A 12,166-nucleotide genomic window follows, 5' to 3' on the forward strand; every position below is an offset into this window, starting at 1 on the left:
GAGGAGAGAGGGGCAGAAGGCATCTGCATAATAGTAGAAAAGAGAGGAGAAGAGGAAGATCATAATTGACTTCAATTTTTTTCTGTAAAATATAAGGAGAGATTCTCAGCTGAGAGAGTAGGGGGAGGGGGAGCCATGGGAGGTTGGAGAAGGGATGAGAAAGTTTGGAAGAGCCTCTGTGGAGAGTGGGAATGTGAGCTGATGAGTGAGGTATAATAGAATTGCCTAGCAGCAGTGAGGGCCCAGTTGAGGTTTCGTGACATAAATATTTAGTGGACCCAGTCAGAATGATTGTGTGATTTTCTCCATCTTTGTTCGCAGCACGTTTGAGGAGCAAAAGCGATGAATGGTGAGAATGATCCAAGACTGAGGCTTGGCTGGACATACTTGGTGATGTGACATAGGGGTCAGGCATTCAAGAGAAGAGGACAGTGTGAAGTTGAATGGTTCACCAAGGTGTAAAGACAGGGAGAAGAAGAGAGAGTGGCTAGCACAGAGGAGATGGCCTGGGAGAGGATTGAGGGCTTAGTAGGCTTTAAAAGGGAAAGAAGAGGGAGATGAGAAAAGCCAATAGATTACGGTCAGATAAAGGGATTTCAGAATTCTTGAACATGGAGGGGGTGCATTTATGGGTGATGGAAAGATTAAGGGTATGACCATCTTTGTGTGTGGCTGAGGTGGGGTGAAGGAGTATAGCATGGGAGGTGAATGGGAGGAGGAACTGAGTGGCTAGAATATTTGAGGGAGAATCAATCTGCATGTTGAAGCCTCCAAGTATAAGGGCAATATTCAACAGGAGAGATAAATTATGTCATGTACCAAACTCATTGAGGTGGAAAGGGCAGTAACTTGAAAGGTGAGGAGCACCCGAGCTAGGATGGTGAGTGTGTGGGTAGAGAACAGAGGACAAATGGGAGGGATGCTGAGAAGGTAGAAACAGTCAGACTTGGCAACTGGTAGCTCTGTGGAATGAGAGTTAATGAGGAGGGGAAGAGGATTCTGGGATTGGGAGCCTAGGGAACTGGGAGCACCACAGTGCCCTTGAGTGAAACCAACATGTTGGGAAGAGAAGATGGATGGTGGGAAGATGATGAGCTTTGTTTTGGACATGATGAGTCTAAGATGCCTTGAGGACATCTGTCCAAGTGCCCAATAGGTGACTGATCATACTGGACCTTCATGAGAGATTTGGGTGTGAGATAAGGGAATCTTCTGCAGAGGGATAATCATTAAATCCAAGGTAGCTTAAGATGTCACTAAGAGAGAGAGTGTGTGTGTAGAAACAAGAGAAGAGGGCCCAGGACCAGGACATATGAAGACTTCCACATTCAGGGTGCACAGCATGGTTGAGGAACCAGCAAATAAGACAGAGAAAATTGGGTCCAATAAGTAGCAGGAGAACCAGCAGAGGGTGGTGTTGGGATAAGGCAGAGAGGTGAGCATGCAGAAGGAAGGGGTGTACAGCAGTATGAAACAGAGGTGGCACCTCACCTCTGGCATGACCGGCACTCACACACATACCTGGGTGGGACTGACCTTCCAGGACACATGCCAGACTCGTGAAGCTGGGCTCTGGACTCTCCCCAGTGAAATCCACAACCCCTTCATTGTACACCAGGGCAGCAGCAATGGAGAGACTGTGTTTTCTTTCTGGGTTTCCAGACATGTCTCATTTCCAGCCTCATATTTAATAGCATATAACTGCCCAAAGTGGAGAGCTTGGAATGTATGGCATGTCTCACTGAGTGAGCATTTTACTTAAGAAAACAACTCACTTTCTAATGGAAAAAATTCAACTCCCTTCCCTATTCTTTACATATAAACACCCACCATCCGTGTTTGTCCCCCAGTCACCATCTATGTTATGATACATTTACATTAGTTATAATATGGATGTATATGGAGGAGAGGGAGCACCCCTAGGGGGAAGCATGAGATATTCAGTCATACCTGGGCCCTTCTTCCTTGCTGTTAGTTGATCTGTAAGCCTATTTTTTTTTTTAAACCAACTACCTTTCTCTTCCATCTGCCCCAAGGAGAGCAGTTAATGAACCAATCAGAAGCTGAACTTTGAGACTGGAGATATCGAGAGCCTGGTGTGACTCATGGGTGAGGAGTGGTCAATCTATGAACTTCAGTCTACCAGTGAAAGGCAGAGTCTCCCCAAATCAATGTGAATTCTGTAAAATGCAGACATTCATAGCCTATTGGAACAGGAAGTGCCCTTGGTGATTAACCCGTCTAACATGGCTCTAGATGAGTAAACTGAGGACCAGAGAAAGACATTCACTTCTACATGGTCACATAGCCAGCAAGTGGTAGTTTCAGAAGTAAGGCCCAGTGTAGGGGTTTTTTTTCACCCCAGCACAATAGGCTGCCTCCCTGGACTTGATGAGAGGATAAGCAATGAAACAGTGAACACATCAGCTCACCTTGAGAAGACAGAGCATGTTTGGACCCTGAACTTTGCCTAACACAGCATCTCCTACCCCTTCTCTATTTTTTGAGCAACCTTGGGGACTTTAAAGTCACACAGTCAAACCCTGGACTGAGGCAGATTGTCCCCTTAGTCTATTCTTTTCATCTCTATCCCCCTGCACATGATGGTATTCCATTGGCTCTCCTGCTAGCCATTCCTCGTGTTCCTTGCTTCTTCCAGACACATCTATTTCTGAGCCTGCAGCCAGTTTAGAGGTCCCTCTGTTCAACAAGAATGGGAAGGCTGATCATCAGAAGTTCCCTTCACCTCTGATCTTTCATCCTTTTAGCTTCTGTCCCTGCTACAATTCCATTCCCTTCTTTTCTCCTACTTCCCTTTATCTCTTCTGTCTCTTCAGGACATCTCTTTGTCCCCTCCTTCTGTGGCAATTCCTTATTCTTAAGTCACTAGGAAAACTATGAACTAGGAGCCAGTATTTTACCCTCAAGGCGGCTGCAGCCAAGGAAGCTTCATGAGCTAGAGAGATGTGGGCTGCTTGGGAATGAGACAATTACATTCCCTTTCACTGACTGGTGAGCAGAGAATAGCAAGATTGGGAGCTTTCTTTTGACTTCATATTTTAGTTCTAATTATGTTCCAAGTTGTTAACAAGCTATGGAGAAGCACTGACCACATCTCACTAAGAAAGGTCCTCTTGACTGTATCAAGGACAGATGTCACTCTTGGAAGTGGCGTTGAGCGCCACACCTTTTACTACCCAGTCAACACATCTCATGATGTCAAACAGTCTCTGGGTAAAACATGGATGACAATGAATGAATTCCCTTCTCTATGTTGCCCTTTATCATCATCCCACCCACCAAGAGATACCAAGAGCACCAAGAGAAACACCCCTACTTCTTTTTTGGAGAGGCCCAGTGGAGAGAGAACTAGATGTGGAGTCAGCAAGATCTGGGTTCCAATCCTACCTATGACATTAACCAACTCTGGACCACGGGCAAGACTCCAACTCTCTGAAGTTGGAGCCTTAGTTTAGCTTGGTAACTACCTCACAGGGTGGGATAATTCATGTCCAATGGTTTCCAAAATTATAAGTACTATATAAATGTCAGTTATCATTATTATCCCCTTTTTCATTATAGTATAGATAAAACAACAATTTCCTTATTGTCTGCATTTTTACTCACCCCCTCAGTTTGTTTTGAATTCATTTTCCATTACTTGCCCTTGCTTGATTTAAACTGGTGGGAGATGTCCCTGTGCAGCCGCATCAGTCTTTCTTAAATAACTCTTTACGTTCTCATTAAAAATCCTTTCTTTCTGCGATTTCAGAATTTTGTTCTTGAGCTCTTCCATTTCCTCTTGAACTCTTTTCCTCAAAATAATTTTATGCCGTGGAATTCTACCTGTACTTTCTTTGAGCTCTTTTTCAAATTTGCTCTCATGGTTGGCACAATTTTTTTCTTTCCTATCACAATCTTTTCTCCTTAACTTGCCGAGATTCTTATGGACTCTTAAATTAACAGGTTTTGATTAATTAATAAACAACAACAGCAAATAAGGAGAAAGAAAATATGGGTAATGACTAAAGGACTTCCAAAGAGAATGGTCTTTCAGATAAAGAAAAGGAAAGGACAAGGAAGCCAACAAGGGATGGAGGGAAAGCCTTTAATAGGAGGGCAAATACTGTGGATGAAAAGATCCTAAGGAGAAGTCATTTGATGGAGAAAACAACAAAGTACTGTCAATGACATCCAAGAAAAGAAGGTAGATGTACCCTAAGATCAGCCAAATTGGGCCACAAATACTTTTAAGTCAGTGATAGAGTGTCTGGCATCACTAAAGAGGCCTGGTATCAGTAATGAGATGTCCAGAATGAGTAACAGCAGAGCAGGACAGATAGGTGATCAAACTCAGGGAAATTTGAATAAAGGAGAAAATTCAATGTGGAATACAATTCTCAGGCTCTCTGGCCAATCAGAAAAAGAGACAGAAATATAATAAAAAACAAGATCAAGGGATTACCTGGGGGAAAAAAAAGCTTGACAATTTTCAGAGCTAAGAGATAGAGTTTAGATTACCCTAAAATGTGAAGAAAAGAAGAATCCAAATTTCATCTCACAGGGAATTTTGCAAGAAAAGTTCCCAGGGCTAATAGGATGTAAAGAACAAACTACAGATTGGTGGAATTCACATGTTGCTCTCAGAGAGAAATGTCAGGTTCAGATCACTGAGGCTTGTGACTGTCAAGCTCCATAGCCTCATTTATAAAGAGAGCATCTTGGAGGTGGGTTGGAATGTGGTGATGGGGAAAGAACTCTGTGCTGTCAGGAAAAGGACCTAGATATGAATACAAGTAAGTTATGACTTGTGTGACCTTGGGTAAGTCACTTCACTTGGGCCCTGGGAAGCCTTCCAGGTGATTCCTGAAGAGACCACACTAATCTCAACAGCTGGGTGGTAAAGGGGATGAGGTCCTAGACTGGGAGTCAGGAGGACCTGGAGGTAAATTCTGACTCAGACATGTGCTAGCTAAGTGACTCTAGGCAAAGTAACTTAATTAGTCACGCAATAAACATTTATTAACCACCTGCTATGTGCCAGGCACTGTGCTAAGCACTAGGAATACAAAGAAAGGCAAAAGTTAGTCTCTTCTTTGGAGATCATTCTCTCAACCTCAGCTTCCTCACCCATAAAGTGGGGTTAATAAAAGTATCTCCCTTACAAGGTTGTTTTGAAGATTACTTGGGATAATATCTAAAACACTTTGTAAACTTTAATATGTTATACAATATTAGCAATTATTATGATGATTATTCATTAGAGATGTCCAATACGAAAATCAGGGGACAATATGAAATGGAGGACACAAGTACTAGTTACTATTTAGAACTAGATAAACAAAACATCCATGACCTAGGAAGTGGGGGAAAGCATTTGGTGGGTAGGGGTGGGGTGAGAGGTAGTGGTTAATCATGAATATTAGCCAGGAGAAAGCCAAATCCAAAGGATCTATTATGATCTGTGATGCTCTCAAGATATGTGGCATATGAACTGGGGAAGGGGAAGCCCTGGAAGTGTTGGATTGGGCAAGCAAGATGACAGTGAGCTGTAGAATCAGCAGTTTTCTTTAAGGGGCCAATGGGCAGGGAGAAGAGGCATGACATTGACCAGAATGCCAGGATGGCTCCCCCGCTGGACGGTTAGTGGGCAACAGAAGCCCAACAGCAAACCGGCAAATGTCAAGCATCAAGGACATTCTGATCACAGCTGAAAGACACACACAGGAATGAGGCCAGGTGGGGAAAAGGCATAAAGAATAGAATATTATTTAGACATACAGAAATAAGAAGTACATTTTATAGTAATAATATAAATAATTATTTATATTACATATTGCACATCACATAATGTATTATGATAATTATATATAAATAATATGTAACCATAAATAAATAATAGTCATAAAGGTATAAATAATACCCTTTCCCCCAAATATCCACATACTTAATAATGGTCCAGACAAGGTGGAGGGGGATCGAGAAGATGAATTCTTTGATGGTGGACATGTAGAATATTGCTTAGACAATAGGGGATGATGGGGGGGGGGGAAGCTGTTGAAAAATAAAGACAGGGGACTTCTAGCTAAGCTAGACACCAGAATGGGGTGCAGACCACTCAGCTCCTTCACGTCTACTCCAGCAAACTCTCGAATTTGCACCAGAGCAAATAACGATCAAGAATTCCAATGAGAAACTATTGTTTCTTATTGTGACTTATAAAATAAGTGACTCATTTCACACAGAACAGCACCCTCCCTCCCCCATGCACATATGGGTGTGTGTGTATGCACGCGCACACACACACACACACACACACACACACACATACACAGTTTTGTGTACGAGTACATCAACCTCAGCAGGAGTTTAAGTGAGGATAGAGAATAGAGAAGTTAAGATGGATGATAGTTGTTGTTGTTCAGTCCTTTCAATTATGTCCGACTCTGTGATCCCACTTGGAGTTTCTTGGCAGAGACACTGGAGTGGTTTGCCATTCCCTTCTCTGGCTTATTTTTACAGATGACAAACTGAGGCAAACAGAGTTAAAGTGACTTGTCCAGGGTCACACAGCTAGTAAGTGTCTGAGGCCGGATTTGAACTCATGTCCTCCTGACTCCAGGGTCACTACTCTATGCACTGTGCCACCTAGCTGCCCTAAGAAACAATGACTATGAAGAATTCAGAGAAACATGGGAAGTCTCATCTGAAGCTGAGGGAAGAAAACCAAACCCAAAGAACAGTCTCTTTGTGGGCTCTAGCATGTATTAAAGACTAACCTGGTAGCAATGAGTTCTTGTCATGACCCTAGAAAAGAAAGCCATCATAGGATGTGAAAGGCAGGACAACTTTCATGTCCTTGGGGTAAGGCCAAGAAGCCCATCTTTTGGCTGGGGGTAAATGGCTAGTAAGGAGAGACCTTTTAATCTTCATTTGTGAAGTCATTGATAAACTTGGGTTTTACGGCTTTCAGGACACGCTTATTTTTTAATTTACTTTTCTCAGACTCTTCTTTGTATAGTCCATTTCCATGGAGCTAAAATTTCTAAAAGGATTATTTTTTCCTTAAAAATACTCAGCTTAGCTAGGAAATTGGTTTTGGGATGGAAGATATGAGCTTTCATTTGGATAGGTCATGTCCCGAGCATCCATTGACAATGTTGTCATTTTGCCATCTAAGTTATTAAAGCCAATGCTTCTTGCAGCCTGGCACGCCTGGTTCTGGATCGGGGGTTTTGCCCATTGACCTGTGGGTCTTGGAGGTGGAGCGTCTCAGGACTTCCATGTTGTATTTGCTCCTAATTAGAAAGCAGACATACTCTGAGGAGGAACAGGCACTAAGCATCATGATTACAAAATGTCCTCTGAGTATGGGACAAAAATCTAGGTGACTTCCATCCTTTCACCTTCCTTTCCAGTGACCTCAGCCTGTGGGTGCTCAATTGGGAACCTGGGTAGAAACTTGTCCTGAAACTGACAAAACCCTTCACCTGAAGGGAAGGCAAGATTCTGTCCCCCTTCCTTAGCATCACCCAACCCTGCAAGGGTGAGTCAGGCCTCATGATGACTCTGCAGGGGCCCCTGGGACACCCAGGCTCTGCTAGGCATTTTAATGCACATTCCACGGTAGTTTGACCTTAGGAAGCTAAGTCGGTCTTAGTGCTCATCTGATAATCACACATGCTTTAAAGGCAAGGTTAAAGAGAACAATTTCAATCCTTTGGAACTCACCAATGCCTTGGGTTTGGTTGCAGAGCTGACTGTGGGGGACACAGAGGCTAGACTAGCCCCCAGAGCCACTGCCTCCAAGTTGGGAGGTAAATCCGTTTGGTCCTGATGTACTGGCCCATCGTTCTCTCCACTTTCCTCTCTTGACTCCTCATCCTGTGAAATATTAGGCAACCAATAGTCAATAAACATTTAAGTGCCTACAACATGCCAGGCACTGGGGATACAAATATTGACAATATTCATTAGTGGCCAGGACATATCTAGGAAGGACAGTGCTCTGCAGAGGTAGCCTCTCCATGTCATGCCCCACTGGCCTTTTACTGATGGATGAAATTCCATTATCAGCAACCTGCCTTGGGGTTAGGTGCCCTGGGAAGGGGCTTTGGGAAGGGAGTCAAGCATAATGTCCTTATTGGGACATACCTGCCGGCCTGACTTTCTCTTTGAGGATAGATATGAGTGAAATCTGCCAGTCAACAAAGAGCCATGACCCTGAGAACAGTGTTTGCTAAGTCAGAGGCTTCTGGCCCAAGAGCAAGGCCATTCGTTTGCTGGCTCTTGGCGACATGGGTGGAGACTCTTGGGAAGAGTTTTCTCTCAGATTCAGGGAGTGGCTTCTTCACTATGGCTGCTTTCCATGGCCCAGGGAGTAAGGGGCCAAAGCTAGGAAGTCAGGGTATCAACCCAATACACACTAGCTTCTGTGTTGCCTTGGAGAGGCCATGGAGCATAGGAAGAGCAGGCTAGCCCTGGAATCAGTGAGTGTTGACATGAAGTCTTGGTTTGACGTCTTCTGGTTGTGCCCAAGGCTACTGCCTGAGATGGTTCAACAGATGACTGGCTGACCTGCATCTATAAAGGGAGTTTCTATACCAGGAGTTCCCCATCCAGAAGGAATTACACATACAGCCCCAAACACACTTGCACACACATGCACTCACGTGTGTATGCACACCCCTTCCAGTATTCGTAGCTTCATTAACATTGACATTAAGATTAACATTGATTTGGAAGGGTCGCCCAACCCCCAGGCCCTCCCCACTCATATCTGACCCCCTCCCCTTAGTGGCCAGCTTCGGGGTCATCCTGGAAGGTAGACTGGTCTAGTCATAGATGTTTGTTTGTGTCCAAGTCATTATCAAACCCTTTCCAGATGTCCTGTTTAGGGGGTATTGGCAAAGGCTATTGTACTGCATTGGCAAAGACTCTGAGAATGCAGGTTCATCCCCAAGAGCTATAGAATGAATAAATGAAGGAAATTAAGAGGCATTTATTAGGTGCTAGCTATTTATTTAGTAATTAGAGATAGCTAGGTGGCATAGAGAGGCAAGCACTGGGCTTGTCCCAAGGCAAGAAGATTCTGTCCATTTCATCTTTGCACATATTTGTTGAAATCTTGTCTCCCTCATTGGACTCTGTGCTCCCCTTCGCCTTTCTTTGTATCCCCAGCACTTAGCACAGTGCCTGGCATACATCAGGCACTTAATAAATGTTTACTGGCTGGCTGACTGAGTTCAGATCTGGGCTCAGATGCTTGCTAGCTGTGTGACTCTAGGCAAGTCACTTCACCCTATTTGCCTCATTTTCCTCATCTGTAAAGTATGAATAATTATATCTACCTAACAGGGTTGGTGTGAGGGTAAGGTAAGATTATATTATATACATATGTATATGTACATATATATGTATACATACATATATCACTTTGCAAACCTTAAAGCCCTAGATAAATGTTAGCCCCCAGCTCCCCAAGGGAGATGATTGTTTTTTTGTACATCCTGAGTGCAGGTGGGAGGTGGGAAGGAATAATGACTTTTTTTTAGGCAATTGGGGTTAAGTGACTTGCCCAGGGTTATACAGCTAGTAAGTGTCAAGTGTTTGAGGAATAATGACTTTGAACTTGTCCTGGGAAGTCACTGGGGTCAGTTTTATCTAAAAGGGGGTAGTTGGGACAAACTTTGCCAGATCTTTTGTGTTATTGGATCAGGGTGTGGCCTCATCCTGTGTCCCTGTTTCGCTGTTGGGGCTTTGGAAGGATGAAGTGGTCCCTCATGGTCTACAGCCTGGGCTCCTCTAAGCCAGAGTTCTCTCTGCCACGCACTTAGTCACTCAACATGGACTTGGGCAATCGGTTCCTCCCCCCCTCCCTTCCCAACAACAACAACACAAATTCCAATTCTATTCCACCAGCTGAGGCAGCTCTGCCTTCAGGTGCCTGTAGGATGGCTCAGGTGAGCTCATAATGACTAATAAGAGTGGCACTGGACAGATGTTCCCTGCAACAAGAACCCTGGGGAAGGGTGGGGCTTCAGAGGTCTGCCCAAAGGGAAGCAGAGAGACTAAGCAACTCACAGGAATGGGCCTCTGCTGGGGCTGGTGCGCCTGGGGGCTGGCCGGAGAGGGGCTGGTACTGAGGGCATTCTCAATGTCTCGGTCCAGCTGGTCCAGTTTCATGATGAGCAGGGCCATGGAATCAAGCCTCCCTCGCCCTCGATCTTCTCTCACCTCCTGAGGCACAGAAACATTTTATTTATTTGTTTGCTTACTTATTTCTAGTTTTCAACATTCACTTTTAAAAGATTTTGAGTTCTAAATTATCCTCCTTCCCCCAAGACAGCATGCAATCTTATATAGGTTATACATGTACAATCATATTAAACATATTTCCACGTTAGTCATGTCATGAAAGAGGAATCAGAAGAAAAGGGGAAAACCACGAGAAAGAAGAAACTAAAACAAAAAAGAGCCAATAGTCTCCTGCGATCTGCATTCAGACTCCATAGTTCTTTCTCTGGATGTGGACAGCATTTTCTATGGTGAGACTTTTGAAGATGTCTTAGATCCTGGCATTGCTGAGAAGGGCTAAGTCTATCAAAGTCGGGCATCACACAATGTGGCTGTTACTGTGTACAACGTTCTCCTGGTTCTGCTCACTTCACTCAGCATCAGTCCTTACAAGTCTTCCCAGGTTTTGGAATTTTTTTTTTTAACTGATCTGAGAGGCCATTTCCTGGGAGGGGAGAATGGTCTCTTCCTCTCTGTCATGGGATCAAATGTCAAACTCTCTCGTTGTTTTTCCTGAACAGCCCCCTCCTACCTTTGCCATGCTCTTACACCTCACTCCCCCACAGGGACTCTTTGGTCCAGGAGCATGGGGTTCCTGGTTGTTCCTCCCACAAGTCCCTCATCTCTTGCCTCCAGGCATTCTCTCAGGCTGCCCCCAAGGCCTGGCCCACTCTCCCTCCCCTGCTCTGACCTCCCTGACTTCTTTAGTCACAGTTAAAGCCCCACCTGGTACAGGAAGTCTTTCTCAACTTCTGCTCTCCCCCTTAATGCTGGTGCCTCCCATCTGGATTACCTCAGTTTATCCAGTCTATATGTTGTATACATGTTATCTGCTCCATTAGACTGGGAGCTCCTTGAGGGCAGGGGCTGCCTTTTGCCTCTTCCTATTGCCAGCACTTGGCACTTCTGTGAACAGCACAGAGGCCAGCAACTCCCACAGGACCCACCTGACTCCCTGAGCCAAGGTCCTGGATGTTAACTCCTGTGACTCAGCTCTTAGGGACAGCCTTAGGACTCCCCTCCTGCCTCAAGCACTGGGAGGTGAGAGAGTCAGAACAGATCAGAGAAGGGGCTTAGCTCGAGTCTGGATTCCAAGTTCAGATCAGCTTCCACCATGCACTGCCTCTCATGCATTTAGAAAAAAGTTACTTTCCCAGGAAAAACAACGAGAGACAAAGCAGGGATGCTTATCTTGTGGAAGAGGTGGAGAGCATGAGGGGAGCCAATGGACTTGGCAACTGCCTGGATAAGCAGGGGTTGGGGAGCCAGCCAGTGAGGTCAGTGACATGCGAAGGGCTGTGCCGCGGGCAAGGTGCGGTCTAATGGGTGCTGCTCACCCAGAGGGCCCTCTGTGTGGGGGGGCTGGAGTTATAGGGAGGAAGATTTGGACCTAGTCTTAAGGAAGAAGTCCTTGATAATTTAAAATTGCAATGGTCTGCTTCAGGAAGTGGGGAGGAGCATCCCCCCTCACTGGAGGCTTGCAAACAGAGCCTGGAAGGATGCTCATTGGGAATGTTTGAGGAGGGATGCTGGTCGAGGGTGGTGGAACCAGAGGCTGCTGAGGCCCCTTCTGCCTCTTCCCAGGGACTCAGCCAAGCACAGGGTGATGTTGGGACATTCATGGGAGACATTCACTGACAGCCAGAGAGAGAAAATATGGGCTTGGAGGAAAGTCTAGAACGGATGATTCCATAAATGCTGATGTATTTATGATGTACAAACCCAATAAATCTGAGAACACATTTGAAGTGATGCAGATGAAAGAAAGGAAAACTGAAGAACCATCTTTGAACCAGCTGCCATCAATCACGACAACAAAAGTCATGGGTGACCGAGGCAGGCGCTAAGAAATTTAACCTTTCAGAGGCCT

At 44.9% G+C, this 12,166-nt stretch overlaps 1 protein-coding gene across 2 annotated transcripts in view; it reads right to left on the minus strand.

Annotated features, from left to right (window-relative positions):
• DLC1 (DLC1 Rho GTPase activating protein) overlaps positions 1 to 12,166 on the minus strand; it is a 213,464-nt gene that overhangs the window by 152,200 nt on the left and 49,098 nt on the right. For both annotated transcript variants that reach the window (XM_027853682.1, XM_027853683.1), the window contains exons 3-4: positions 10,084 to 10,239; positions 7,732 to 7,884 (exon numbers count right to left, since the gene is read on the minus strand). In XM_027853682.1, the coding sequence (XP_027709483.1) occupies positions 7,732 to 7,884; positions 10,084 to 10,239 (309 nt within the window). The remainder of the gene's footprint in view (positions 1 to 7,731; positions 7,885 to 10,083; positions 10,240 to 12,166) is intronic.

Source organism: Vombatus ursinus, unplaced genomic scaffold (assembly GCF_900497805.2).
Source record: "Vombatus ursinus unplaced genomic scaffold, bare-nosed wombat genome assembly UNPS02010193.1, whole genome shotgun sequence".
Classification (NCBI taxonomy): Eukaryota; Metazoa; Chordata; class Mammalia; order Diprotodontia; family Vombatidae; genus Vombatus; species Vombatus ursinus.